This window comes from Cyrtonyx montezumae, unplaced genomic scaffold (genome assembly GCF_038088225.1).
Source record: "Cyrtonyx montezumae isolate F1298 unplaced genomic scaffold, pur_monq_1.0 scaffold_7, whole genome shotgun sequence".
Classification (NCBI taxonomy): Eukaryota; Metazoa; Chordata; class Aves; order Galliformes; family Odontophoridae; genus Cyrtonyx; species Cyrtonyx montezumae.
In genome coordinates, this window is record NW_027072078.1 from 29721945 (window position 1) to 29736902 (window position 14958).

The 14958-nt window shown below is 40.0% G+C and overlaps 1 protein-coding gene across 1 annotated transcript in view; it reads right to left on the reverse strand.

The window, feature by feature from the left end:
* The window catches only part of TMEM163 (transmembrane protein 163), an 80369-nt gene extending 72816 nt beyond the window's left edge, over nt 1–7553 (reverse strand). Inside the window, exons 1-2 of the mRNA XM_065750343.1 lie at nt 7240–7553; nt 2589–2708 (exon numbers count right to left, since the gene is read on the reverse strand). Coding sequence (XP_065606415.1) covers nt 2589–2708; nt 7240–7411 — 292 coding nt within the window. The 5' untranslated portion in view covers nt 7412–7553. The remainder of the gene's footprint in view (nt 1–2588; nt 2709–7239) is intronic.
* Between the last annotated feature and the right edge of the window lie 7405 nt (nt 7554–14958).

Genomic DNA, 14958 nt, shown 5'->3' on the forward strand with positions numbered 1-14958 from the left:
TACATAAGAATATTGTCAACTTTAATTTATACTCATTAAACTTCTATAACAAAACATGTTCAGGAATTTGCTATAACTTCACATCCCACCAGCAGGTCCTAACAGGAACAAAGCAAGCACCACTGGGCTATGTAGAGTAGTAGAAAGATGTCATGAAGAGATACACACAGACCCAAATGAGACCCACAGTCCAGCAGTCACCCTACTCTTTCCTATAACTCAGTACTCTGTGGAAATGTTGCTCAGGTCCTCTTGAGAGTAAATCTAATACAGAGAGGCAGGCCATTAGAAACAGAAGTCTAGTAAAGAGTACTTGGTTGAACAAGATTTCCTCTTCCCATTCTGCACGCTGACCATGCAAAAAGTATTGTTCCCCTTAAAAGTCCTCCATTTCCTGATCTGCATTTATCAAGTAATTCAGTTCCCAAGCCAAGAATCTTTGTTACATCAACTGCAGCTGCAAAAGCAGTGGTGTAAGTTACATTTAAAAGAAAGTATTCTAAGGCCTATGAAAGCATAAATCAGATATTTACATATAGACTTTGTATGGGAATCATAAAGAGTAGTGAGGATACAGCCAGTGTAGCAAGAGAACAGTCAGTGCAGTCACACAATTAGCACAGCAGGTCCCCGTTTTTCACTGAAATAGAACATCAGGAACATGTTGCTAACACCTTACCATTACAGACAAGAGGTAAAAAGGAAATGGGATGCCCTAAATAGCAGGTGTTTGCAAAGAATTGGCAGTGTCAGACACCCCAAAGTGACAACTAGTCATTTATATCAAACAGGCCACAACTCTGGTAAGCTCCCAAATCATGGACTGGCTAAAATGGAACCTGCTAAAAGGGCAGTAAAAAGGATTGAGCTCAGCCAGTGTAAAACAAACTGAGTAGAACTGCAAAAATGACATGGGGAAGCAAAATGATTCTAGAAGAACCACTATATTTTCTTCAAATATTAAAAAGATTTAAAATTAAGAATACCAAAAGCCCTAACAATACCTCAACTGCTTCCTCCCTTGCTCTTCACAAATTCAATCCCTTCAGATCACAAGACTCCAAAAATCAGTCTCATATTAACAACTGACTTCAGCAGTTCAATGACCATCCACTCCAAGTGACAGTATATGCAGGCAGGGACAGCCTTTGTTATTGTTAGGTTGTTTTCCTGGGTTTCTCTTTCTAAAGAGTTTCTAAACACTATATGGGTGCCACAAATAAGTAAAACAGAAAATAAAAAGCTTTCATACAACCTAACGGAAGTACCAAATTTTTGAAAGATCTTTCTAAAAGAAATTGTTTTATTGTCCATTTTGTGCTTTTATTATCAAGTCGGATAAAAACTTGAAGTAAAGCTACTTCTCAATATTCCCTAAGATTATATTGTTCTACAGCACAGCTGCTTCAAACAGAAGACAGGCTAGTATATTTTCATGAAGAAAAAAATGAAAATTAAGTTGTCCTGTTTTTTTTGTTTTTTTTTGTCAATATTCAAATTCTTTTCACAGTGCTAGATTCTGCTTATAAGTGCTCCTGCACTTTTCTCTGGTTTTTGAGCCCAGCTACTGTACCTGTGTTTATATAAAAATTGCTCCAAGTAATATATGTTGAGTTTTCAGAGACCATTTGGTCAGATTCTAATAATCTCTCCTGGGAGCTGACACCAACTTCTAGCAGCAGGTCGAACGCTGTAGATTAGGATAATAAAACACATGCTGCTGCAGCTTCAAAAACAGGAAAAAAAGACAAAATCACAGCTAAAAAAGCAAGTCTGTCTTTATCAAGCTGAAGAATCATGGGTTTTTTTTTTTTGTGGGTTTTTTTCCCTCTCTTTTAAGAGAGAATGTACCATTGCAAGGATTTTGATCCAGGTTCCACATTTCTTCTTTTTTAATGGTGATTTAGTGCATTTTGCAATAAATTTTGCACTGAACTAAAATATATTTTTATTCACACATTGTAGCTTTTTTCCTGGTTTGAAACAAAAGAAATGTTTTATTTTTCAAAGTAAAGATGTTTTGGTTCAGTTTTTATCCAAATTCTTTGTGTAAAGGTAAAATAGACAAATGCCTTGAGAAGCACAGGAACATCAGCTGATCGAGAGGCTGACATTTCTCCTCCAGAGTAACACTGTCACAGGGTACCTGCCACGTAAGAAAAATATGTATTTTCTCCTTTTAATTCATTAGTCCTTCTTTCAGTGTTGCAACTATAAATCCCAGGTGGATTGAGACTTATTTGACCTCTTTGGTTAAAGTCAATTCACTGCATAATGATTTTTTATGCTACTCTGTAAAATGAACAATTTCACATGCATAAATGCTAGCAGGAATCAACATCTCCTGTTTCTTTATCCGACCTTCAACAACCTTGTTCTTTGCAGAAAAAAAAAACCCAACAGTTTTACTAATTCATAAGCACTATGCAGATACAGGCAGCCTAGAGAGAAATCTTTTCAGCAGTTGCAGAGAAAAGAAACACGAGAAAGGTTCCACAAAGATTCTGAGAAATTCTGAGAACTCAAAAGAATGAAAGAAAAAAAAGAAAGAAAGAGGTGTGAAGATTTAAAATATTCCCAATACTCACTGAAAGCAGCCACTGCAAGAGCCAGTGTGACAATAATGGAGACCCAGGAAACCCACAATGCCTTCTTTCTGTAGCTTTGAGCTTCATGAGGTTTTAGCCTTGTACTGCTTTCTAGTAAACCTGATAAGCAATAAGCAAAGAGGGTATGAACAATACATTGCTCTTTTTAAAGGCACAGCTGTGTTAGTTCAGACCTAAATCTTGCATTCACATTCTATATTACATTTAGAATCAATAGAGAATCAAACCCTTCTCACATTATCATGGTTAGGTGAATGAAGCCATCAAAAATGTATGAATAAGCAAGCAAAGCACACACAAGGTGTTTTGATTTCACAAAGAAGACAAAGCCTGCACCTCAGTCACTTAAAAGAGCACTGCAGCTGTACAGCAGTGGACGTAAATTCACATCAATATGCTTTCCACCTATACATCCACACAACGAAGGGCCCAGTGCTATACTTGCTGAAACAAAAAATCATTTCAGGAGTTCAGGATCCTGAACCTAATTAACATGGGAGAAAAACATGGGTCCAACAGTCTCAGAGAAGTAACCTACCAATGCACAGGAATATTGTGAGCATATTGCTCATCAAGTAGAAGTAGAAGCAGGCTCAGTTTGGAATCAAAGCTATCTCACTTGAAAAGACCCCTTGAAGCATAGTGCCCTTCCCACATAGCAAGGATACAGCCCCATCCAGAAGCTGCATTAGGAACTGACTGAAGAACAATTCTGGCCTTACTGCAATCAGAGTGAAAGTCTGTTAACAGATGCAAACAGGACTGCTTTCTCTCATTACTGATACTTTCAATTTGAGGAAATATTTTTTTTACCACTTAAATTACAGAAAAGAATTCAAATTAAAACAAAAAACAAAAACAATTGCTTTAATTGGCTTTTGTTCTCTCAGACTGTGTTTTAAGCCATTTTTTAAGATACATTCATTACCAATCAGACTCGCCTTTTGTTTACCCCAGATCCTTTCCTGCTTAAGATAGTTGTTTCATTTAAAACATACAAACACTTCTTTTTCACCAACAAGTTCCAACTCAAGCCTGTTTAGCTGGTAAGAGAAGGTGTGATGATTTTTAACTTTGTTAATAAATTACCCCAGCCATTGTGGGTGATTCTTCTCAGGCAATGATCTCGCCTGCCCCCACTGTACACAACACCAGTTTAATAATGCAGTCTTTCATCTGGTCTCACATCCTAGGCAAGGGGTAGAGAACAGGAGCTGGCAGACAAAGCAGCAGATTAAAATCTAACAGCTGAACCTGGTAATATCCTCACCTTCCCCAGTTTTATCTCCAATCTTTTGCTACTGCCACTTTGAGGGTGGGGACAACAGATCTGCTTATGCGCATAATCCTGAATCTACACCACGCTTAGCTCAGTTTATTAATGCTACCAGATATTAATTTCAACTGACTGTAATATGCTGGCTGTAAACTGCATTGGTTTTGAAATCAATGCAGAAGTGAATCAGCCATCTCTGCCTCAGGGGCAGCATGAGCCAGTGAGGGGCAGCCGTCCAACAGGGGGAACAATTTTTGCCACCAGATTCTATTCTGCCATTTCAAGCCTGTCAGAATGACCAGTTCTAATCCAGGCCTAGTTGGTCAAATTCACTTCCTCTTGGAAAAATGTTTTACACTTTTTTTTTTCAGGTCATTTCTTCACTGAAAGTGGACAGAGATTCTCTATGGGAGTTCAGAAAGACACTGGGATAATTTAATGTTGTTCCTGTATTTTCAGAAAACTTAAAATACTGCCTGCCTTTTGTACTACACCCTGCCCTCTTAATGAACAAAAATGAATTATGAATGCCTATTATGAAACAATGTTTGCTTCTTATTATATGAGTTATTCGTCTAATACTTGAAACCTACCAGATGACAACTTGGAATGGTCTGAGCCCTGCACAGTACTGCACCTCCATTTCTTGCATAGTCTGCCCTCACTTGTACAAAGGAATGTATCTGTATTTTTGCAATGTTTCACCCATATTCTGTCAGCATAAATAACAATACACAGCTTAACTGCTATTTGATATAAGGTCATTAAAAACAGATCTTGAAATAAAGAATTAATTTCTACTAATGTAATCATGCAGAAAGCATCTTCTCATGTTTGTGATTTTTTCACCTTCTTCCCCTCTCCCCAGTTCAAAAACTCTAAATTAAGGCCCAAATCTTGTTGGAATGCACAAGGTGTTTTCCCTTAGCCAATTCAAGATTTCAAACCTGAAATAAACACAGAAGAGAATGGCAGACATCCTCACCTGGTTCACTCTTTAAAGACATCCTACAGTTCATGGCTACTGCTCACTATTACCTGGGAAGACCAACATATACAGTTGATAATTACAAATCAGATAACATCCTAATTAAATTGAGAAACGAAAAATAAGCCCCATGGCTAGCATAGCACTCCTGATTACTATTCATATATCAAGCACGTGTCCAGTATGACAGAGACTGCAACCCTAATAAAACAGAACCACTTCTGCCGTGCGTGTGTGTACATGTCTTTCACTCTCTCAAAATGGCTGGAATATTCCAGCTACCAGAGAGGTGATCCCTTCCTTCCTATAAGAATTCAAATATATTTACTGTATTTAACATTTTCATCTCCTAGAAAGATAGTATATTCCTTAGGAGCGTCCAAGGGGATGCCATGAAAAAAAAATACAAACCCATTCACATCACTGCCAAAGCCATAGCATGATTCGCATATTACAAATCAACACCAGCTCATTATTTTACACACAACTACACAATTCACAACGTAAACCTCCATGATTTGTTTTGTCCACTGACCATAAGAAAAGAAATTTTAAGCATTCATTGGAGGCTGAAAGATACTCTTTCAGTATAATCTGCATTGCAACAAAAATGAAAAGCTACTATCTTCTACTAAAATTAACACTCTGAATATTTTTACTACCAATATTTTATTTAACAATCAGACATCCTTGAGGTAAAGAAGAGATGATGAGCTGGTTAAATCTACTGGATTTTTTTTCCCAGTACCTTCCCATATTAGCAGATTTACTTTAAAAAAAAAAAAAAAAATCAGGAGAAAAAACCTGCCTAACAGTTGCAGAACACAAGCTTGGCATATTTGTGAAGTGATTCTAGGATATTCTTTACCATATGCTGACTTACCACAAGTACTTTTCTGTTTGGCTAAGAGATCATTTTAAAATGTCAAGACAGAACATGTAGAAAAGATAAGGCAAACAGAAAATTGTTCATCTAAGTCATGAAAAGACCCTATGTGAAATATTACCACTCATTTTGGACCTGAATCTTAAAGAACAAATATCTTTGTACTAAAATTTGAGGTTATTATTTATTTTTAGCAAACATGGAAGTATCATCTCTATAACTGGATCTGCTATGATTCACAGGAAAGGATCATTAGGAAAAGTACAATCTAAAAGGACAGAATGTAACTGTTTCAATATGGACAACCTGCAAAGAGCATACCAGGATTTCCTCTATAATGACTGGGAATTATGCTTGTAGTTGGAACTGGTGACGATAGGATAAGCGATGAGAAAAAAATACTGCAAAGGCCACTGAGAGAGTGTGAATGCGGAGAAAGAAATAGAATCAGCAGCTTTAGTCTCTTCTCACTCTAAGAAATAAGGCTACATATATCAGATTTTCCCTTGTAGGAATTCATACCAAGATGGCCAGCTTTCACCTACAGCTCTGTCATACTGAGCACAAATTAAGTATTTCTGCACTCAAACACCCATATTTGAGCCCCAATCAAAATCGATGGTGCCCGTGATCTAAAATAGAACCGAAGCCTCAAACTGCCCCAGATCAAGACATCTGTCCTCTGCCATTGGCCGCCACAGTCAGGTACTCCTGGGAAATGGATGTCCCCAGCCCCAGCGTGACTGAAACCTGCCAGGAAGATGGTGACTGCTCTACCCCATTGCTGCCCTACTTCATGCCTAGGAGATGTAAGCAAGCACAACGGGAGTCTGGAGAGCTGGGAAAAGAATGGGGGAATATGGGGTTACGCGTAGGATGGAAAAGTGGAAGTGACTTTGGGATGACGGAAGGAAAAAAAAAAAAGAGAAAAAAAAAAAAGCAACAGAGATGCTAAGCCTGGTACGTGAAATAAAAATGGAGACAAACTGCGTGAAACGAGAGCCTGGAGGCGTTATGGAGGCATGATGGAGGAGGGTTACGACGGCAGCTGGCAGCGTTCCCAGGGGGCAGCAGGTAAGCCAAGAGCCACACACACAGGGAACGCTGACCAACGTGAGCGCGTTGAAGGCTCGGAGCTAACCATCACGGCTTTGGAAGCCGGCAGCTTTCCGTCCCTGCTCAGACGGGCGGGTAAATAACAAAACAACAGCAGTCCCACGGAGCGCGCGGGGATGGCACGGCTGCCCCGACGGGACCGCATCGCCCTGCCCGCCCCGCGCCCTCACAGCCGAGCGGAGGCGGCAGGCGGGCAACTTTCGGTCGAGGTGGGAACGGCCGCGAAGGGAGTTTGTAAAAATATTTCGGAAAGGGGAGCGGGGACGAGGCGGGCTGATAACGCGGGTGCCGGTGCCGAGAGGAGGCGGCTCGGGAGCGGGGAGGTGTCGGGGCACGCCCCGAGGGAACGGGGAGAGGGACTCACCTCTGTCCTCCGGCCCCTCGCCGAACTGCCCGCTCTCCCCGATCCGCAGCTGCTCCTGCTGCTGCTGCTGCTGCTGCTGCCGCTCCCGGGAGGGCGCGGGCGGGCTGCTCCCGGGGGGCTGCACGATGGCGGGGTCCGGAGTGCTGTCCAGGGCGGCTGCGGGCGGCTCCATGGCTCGCGGGGATGCGGCGGCTGCGGAGCGAGGAGAGAGTGGAGCATCCAGCCGGGATGCGAGCCCGGGGGGAGGACGAGCCTCCGGTTCAGAGCATCGGGGAGACGGGGAGCGAACAAACTCCTCCAACTGCTCCCCGCGGCCGCCTCATCGCTAACATCGCCGCCGCCGGGGGGGGCGGGTGGGAGAGCGGTGCCGCCTCCCCGCACCGCCCGTCCCCTCCCCGCCTCAGGGAGCAGCGCTCCGCTGGCGGGAGCGGCGCGCGAGGGGCCGTCCCGAGCCCGTCCCGCTTAGCGTGGCTGCCCTCGGGGCGGGCGGGAATGGCTTCTGTGGGCGTCGGCCGAGAAGGAGGGAAGGGCTGCGGTGAGCCGCTCGGAGCGGCCGCTCTCGGGGGATGCTCGCCCTCAGGAGTCCGCAGGTGGCTCCGGAAGGTGCGCCGGCACCGTGGGCTTAATTAAAGCGGTCGGCCGGACAGATTTCCCCCGCCGTGGAGGGCTCTGCCTTCCTTCGTCGCCCCGACCCAGAGAGGTAAACGCCGCAAACGGCCCCGGCCGCCGCCTCAGGGTGAAGGCTGAGGTATGCCCACTCTCGGTCCTCCGGAGCCATTTCTCACCACGCACACCCTTCCCCTTTTGTTGCTCCGCTAGTGTCCTAAAAGGTACAGTGCTCTCGTGGGAGAGTGAGATTGGAGCTGGAGACTTGCTGGCGCCCAGAGATGTTCCCAGTTTACGGCCGTCCTTCCTAGGGCTGAGAATAGAGAGGAAAAAATGAAAACCTTGGGAGAATGGAAGTGGGGAAAAAATAGAAAATGTTACTGATAGATCCGTGCTGGAACCGTTTTCTTCTTCTTCTGTGCTGGTTTCTAATGACTAAAATAAACAGAAGCAATTTCCATGCTAGCACAGCTCCCAGTTGCGTGCTCAGTAACAGAGAAATTCTGAAACCACAATGTGCTTGGACTTGCCCCTAGGAAAATATCAGAAGGCCATTAGGCATTGCAGCCCAAGAACTCCACTGATATAAATATACAATCTATGTTATGTTAAATAAAGATGAGCTTGTCTCCTCTCTTGACAAATCAGCAGATTTGGGGAGCGTGAAAAAGCCAGTGGGAAACTAATAATTATGCAAACGTAGGAACGTGATTTTATGAACTTGATTTTATAAACTGTCAATCTTGCCTTAAAAAAAGCTTTTGTGATGCTTTGGGAATGCCAATTTGGGAATGGTTTGTGAAACATTACAATGTATGGCTTAATTTTTCCTTAAAGCGCCTCTTGATCCTGTATGGTAATCTTCAAAATACTTTCACGTATATTTTAATTATTTAATTAATTATTTGAAAAACTAAACATGAGTAAATGCTAAGGAAAGTGAAATCAGCTGTTACTGTAGAAACTGGCTGGCAATCAGGTAGCCATATAGAATGGGGTTGGCTATTATGGTGAGAGAGACTGGTGTTTGCTCATTTACATTATCATTTGATACCTTTGTGTACAGTTTACTGTACCTAGAAAATATTTTTGAAGTCTTCAGGCCTCTTTCATCTTCACCCTTAGTTATCCTACCCTGCTTTGCGATCCCAGGGCTCTTTCTCTTCTAGGTGGATCTGCATAGATACGAATATAAAAAATACCTAGGGTATTTCTCTTTTCCCCCATGTAATGGCTACTATAGTACTGAGTATCTGTTGGTCTCCATAAGCTAGCACAAGTGAGTTATTTTGAGGGAAATGTTTTTTGAGTTTGGGCTTAGTTGGGAGAGGTAGGAAACTATTTATTCTTTAAAACGAATGTGTTGTTTTTCTTTATGGGCTGTTCTCCAAGGTTTGGTGACATTTGAACCTCCTAGAAATGAGGGAAGATCTGTATGTGTGTGCATGTAAGCTGTGAATGAAAAGTAGAAAATACCTTCATTTATTTCGCTCAAAGTAATTGTCACTTCTGTCACTTAAAATGCATTTGTAAGGAAATGAAGATCCTTAAATGAGCAGAATCAGTTTCATAGCCTGGTGAGGGACTTGGGGTTGGGGTCAAATCACTTTTCAGGATCTGTCAGGGACACAAAAATGTTGACTCACTTCTGGAAGGCGTGCTTCCATGTAGAGTTCATACAGTCCTTTAAAATCGATGCTATGGGCTTAATGCTCCCTAATGCAACTATTGCAAGATCCTTTCTCTTCTAGGCAGATATGTCCCTTCTTTGCATAAATGAGTGACTCTCATCCAACAATGCCTCCTTTCTGTCAGTCCCTCTAAGCTACTTTAGCATTCTTATAACTTCCAGAAATCATCCCAAGAGGAAAGTGCCTGGAGATTCCTAATTCAGCTGTCTTTACAAGGAAGTTTCCAAATGATTCGAAGAGGAAAAACCAGGAGCCAGGGAGACAATTTTCAACTTTAATATATTCCTTGTTCTTTTTTTAGATATTCTCAGCTGCTGTTCTTACTGACTGGCAGGGTCTGCAGCTGTCTGTGGATAAATGCTATAGTGTTCATGCTATAGCAAAGAATATGAGGCTTGCAAAGAATATTAGCGTTTCTTTTAAATTACTCTTTTCAGTACTTTGAAACATGGCCTCGTGTGAGAAATGATGTACTCAGCCTTTAACAAATACAAATTCACTACTTTAAGCAGCTCCACAATGGAGAGGCTTTCAGATCGGACAGTTCTTTGTATAAGCCAACTGTGAAAAATCAGAAAGACTGCCATACCTTAGAAACTGGAAGCTGCTTTCCTTTCCAGCACTACCTCCTATTTCTGATGACAGATCACTCCTTCATCCAAAGCATATTCCACTGGATAAAGAAGTAGGGTTGGGGGCTTAAAGGCCTGAGTCCAATTTTCCAGCCCTGTTGTACTTCTTGTGTAGCAAATGTGTACGCAAAGTCAATTAAGAGGGCCTGACCATAATTATTATATAATATTATTTCTTGGCCCCTCAAACATCCCCTTGTTGGATATGAACAACAACAAAATCAAAGGGAAGAAACCATTTCCCTGGGTTTGGTCTGAGTAGACAGATGCCATGCCAAATACTGCAGCTGCTGCGAGTTTAATACACACTTGCAGAATTTTGTTCTCTGCTGGAACCACCTGCAATTTCCATAGCGTTTTGGTACTCTTAAAAAGGTGGCTCCAAACAAAATGCAGCTCCCTTGCACCACTGCAACCAGAAATGAAGAGAACTCCTGCTTCCCTTCATCTGGATTGTCTGTGGTCTGGTTTTGCTGTGGTGGTGGTGGTTTGTTCTTTCTTCCTTTCTAACCCTCCTCCTTCTTTCTTCTGAATAAAAGAAAAATCACTCTCAGATTTGTGATTCAGGCCCACTCTATCTCCCAGCATTCACAGAATTTCTTATATTAGACAAAATTTGGATTAGGTCCATCCGTTTTCTCTTTTCCAAGGTAGACCTTCTCCTGTGGAAATAAGCAATCTCTTGGCAGCACAGTAGGCTGTCTTCTGAGTACAGTCCCCTTGTTTCAATTAAACATTTTTCCCATTCTGCCATCAACACTTATTATGGCACAGCAAAGGGTACCATGGTGCAAAAAGGCAGAAAGAATACCGTGCTGTTGTATCATGTAGAGTGAGAGTGGATCTGATGGGCATCAGTGTTGAAAGAGGTCATTGCCTTTCAGTCAGCACTGCATCAGTGCAGAACATTTCTTATTTCTTTTCAATCTGTGGAGTTTGGAAGTTTTATATGTTCATTTGTCATTCTGAAAATTGTGGACTTTCAGTATTTCCTTGTCTTGTTAACACTACTGACACAAATGTTTTTACCTGAGTTGGCAGAACCTTACGGTGCACTCAGAAGCTTCTGAGAAGAGTTTTCTTGATTTAATGAACATTAATTAGTCAGTATTCTGTACTGACCAACTTCTTGAGTGCAGCACTTACATTGAGAGCCCTCTTGTATTTTAGGGAAGAGCTGGTCAGCCTATCTAGTGATTATGTTCTAGTGCATTTAAAGGCATAAGAGCACAGTACAATTCTGCCACCATTAGCCATTTTTTTTTCAGGCCCATGTTTCATTTACAGCCTCAGCACAAAAACGGTCTTTTACAGGCAGCGTAAGCCAGGATGGTTTTTATTTTGGTCTAGCAGAGGTCTTAGGCCTGACATTTAAAAGAAAATGTTCACTTCATACTTTTATCAATGTGTGCTTCATGGAACCACAGTGGGAGGTAACAGCATCTCCATTCAGCTGTGTGCATGACACGGTAAGACACTTCAGATCACTCTCACTAGTTAAACTAAAATTAGTAGATGAAATACATCTCTCTAGTGATGAAATCCTCTAGATGCTATATTTCACAGACTTCTTTTAATAAACCTAGTATTTTCTTTTTATAGTCTCTTCACCATCTTGTGCAGTTCTTACTGCCATAGCTTTAGTCTGAATATTAACTTGGATCAAATACAATCAGAATGTTATTTTAAAAAAAGAATATGGTAATTCAGTAACTTCCTTCAGGCTCTGAAGTAGTGCCTGTAATATGATTCCCAGGGAATACAGCATGTATGACCTTGGTCAGTAATTGATGACACCTCACATAAGCACCTACTCTTCCTCTGTATGATGTTGCAGGATCATATTTGCAAAAAATGCCCAAGCTAGCAGGAGCCACCAGCATTCATAAAGGGCATTGTGGCAACAAAGGAGGAATGAAAACACATCATGCAAAATACGTCATCTTGCAGGGATCAAAAGCTCTTGAAAAAGACTCTTCATGGTGGTCATTTTCCATCTTAAATCTATTCTAAAAGCTGTTTTAAGTTGGGGTTAAATTTTCTGTGTAAATATGGGAAACCAAATGTTTACCTACAAAAACAAACTTACCATTTTGTTCAGGTAAATGCTGCTCAGTCGAAAGATTGCATGTCTGTACTCCCAACAATGTTAAATAACTGAAGACACTTTGTTTCCAGTTTTTATGTAACTGAGTGAAACTGCCTGACTAGGCAGTGGTAGTAGTACTTCGCTGGTAATATTCACAAGTATGCAAGAGAGGTGGAAAGGGAAGTGAACTGAATTTTTAAAATTTTAAAACCTGATATTTAATTAATAGTTTTCCTTCTTTTTTTTTTGCTGCTGAATTTCAGTTGTATTATTTTTCTATAATAATTTCCCATGAACCTAGAGCTTCTTAATCTATATGAAGAGATATTTCTTCTTCCAGTGAGATTCTAACAACAGCCTAATAAATGGCTTGAATATAAGCAGATGAGATTTCATTTGTGCATCAAGAAACAGAAGAATAGACAACTAGGAAATTCCTAAGGAGTAAAATGATTATAATTTTCTATTAAACTTACTCAGTGACTCATAATTTCTTCATTATAATTCGTATGCAAAGCTTCTTAATGACCAGACATATCCAGTGTATCTGCATAACTCCAGTACCTTTCACAAATTTCCATTAAGTTTATATGATTAATCAGCAGGTGAAGTGAACCACAGAAACCACAGAAGATTTTTATTCTATACAGATTGGGTCAGCTGTCCTATTTCCAAGGCAGTGCCCATTCCTAATACACCTGTCTACCGTGATATTTCCCACCACGTCAGACATAAATGTTAATTATTCTGTATGCAAGGATAAACACATATTTGTTTCCTATTCAGTCTAGACCCAGGTTCTGTGATTTAACCCTAGACCTAGGGTTTGTTAAACATATATAGCTTATATATATTTAATCTTATTCATCAGAAAATCTTTTAAAAGACACAATAATATCCACCATGAAGGTAAGAATTTCATGAGAAAAAGGGGCTAGTTGGATTAAATTATGGCATTCACCTGTGCTGGAAAGTAAATCTGCTGTGTTATATTAATAATAGCATTCAACCCACATCTATTTGCTTTTCAATCTTTTAAAGCCTCTAAATTGCAACTTGGATTAAAATCTTACTCTTTGTCAACTAGTCTCATCTGCAAAAGAATTATTAATTTTTATCTTGCTGTATTTATTTTTCTTAACAAAAAACAATATATAAGTATTTAAGGAAATACCTTTTCACTGATCTATACTATGGTAATAGAACAATATTTGTGTATTGTTTAGAATACCAAATGCACATTTTGTTTAGAAAATTGGAAGTGTGTACCTCGTAATTTTCATATGCCAAGTAAGTTGTAAATTGAGTTCTGTTCATTTGCACTTGAGTATTTAGCTAGGATGATTACAGAAGGTGTTTGAAAATAGAATCTTAGCTACAGCCAACTTGAATGATTTGTAAGTACAAGATTGTTGTTCTTCATAAAGAGGAAACTACATTCATTCTGTTTTGTCCCAGACTCAGGTTTTCTGTGGGGGCAAGGAGCTGTTCTGGTTCGGGGTTGGTTGGTTTTTCGTCTGCTCTTTGAATCCCTAAATCATCTCATTCTTCTCAAGTTTTTTATGCAGATCAAGCTCCCAGGTACCTTTCTGGAACCTGTTATCTGCTTACATTTTTTATTTTATTTTGTTTCTGTTTTTTTTTTTTGTTGAGAGGAAGATGAATTTATTTCATGAGTCCTGGCATGCACTTTGAGTTTGAGTATTAAATTTTAATGTCAGATAGTGTAGATAAAATTATGAAATTTTGGGGGTACTAATTTTTGGAATATTACTGGGCTAAGCACAAGTAATGCCAACAGCATATGGAACAATTTTAACAGGTTTCTGAATCCTTGATTTTCACAGTATATTCATGAATTCTCTTATTAGGTAAAAGATTTGGTGGGCAATGGGAAAAACAGAAGATAGTGATGATCCCTTCTCTGATTTTAAGAGCACGAATTGCAAAATTCACTGCATTCTTCTAGTAAGAATAAACAGGAGTCAATTTTTGTGGAAGTCAAAGAATTCTTCTCTGCTGCAGCTAAATCTTTTCTCATGTGTAACAGTAGCAGAAGCAATGGATCTATTTGATCTAGCTTCATGAAATCTGCTGTGTATTTATCTAGTGAATAATCCACTAAATACTGGATTCATATAAGATGATGGTAATTGGTTAATAAGCTTACTCATAATAAGCATTCTAAAATATTTATATTGCTTTTAGCAGCGCTATGGAGTTTCATGTGACTATCAACATTTTCTAATTCTAAAAAATTTTAGAATTAAATAATAAATAAATAATAATAAATAAATAAATAATAAATTTAGAATTTTCAACATTTTCTAATTCTAAAAAGCTGGAGAAGAGCTTTTCTCTGTAGAATGAAAAGGGTTAATCACACCTTACCTATGAATGTAATTTTAAGCAACCAGTAGGATTAAACTGTAAAGACAATTGCAGTTTGTAGTTGGAAATATCAGTGGGTTTTTTAATATCTGCCACAAGAAAACTGTCCTGTAACCAAAAAGGACGAGGGAGGTGTCAGTCATATAGCTTAGTCAGATTATGACAGAATTCATTTTCTGCCTTTTTCAGATTTTCTGTAAAGCTGTCAATGATGCCCTAAAAATAAAGGGCTGTGCAATTATATAGTAACACAGACAGCTTCTTCTTCACTATCAAGACTACATGAATTTTCAGTATCAGAATTCAGCTA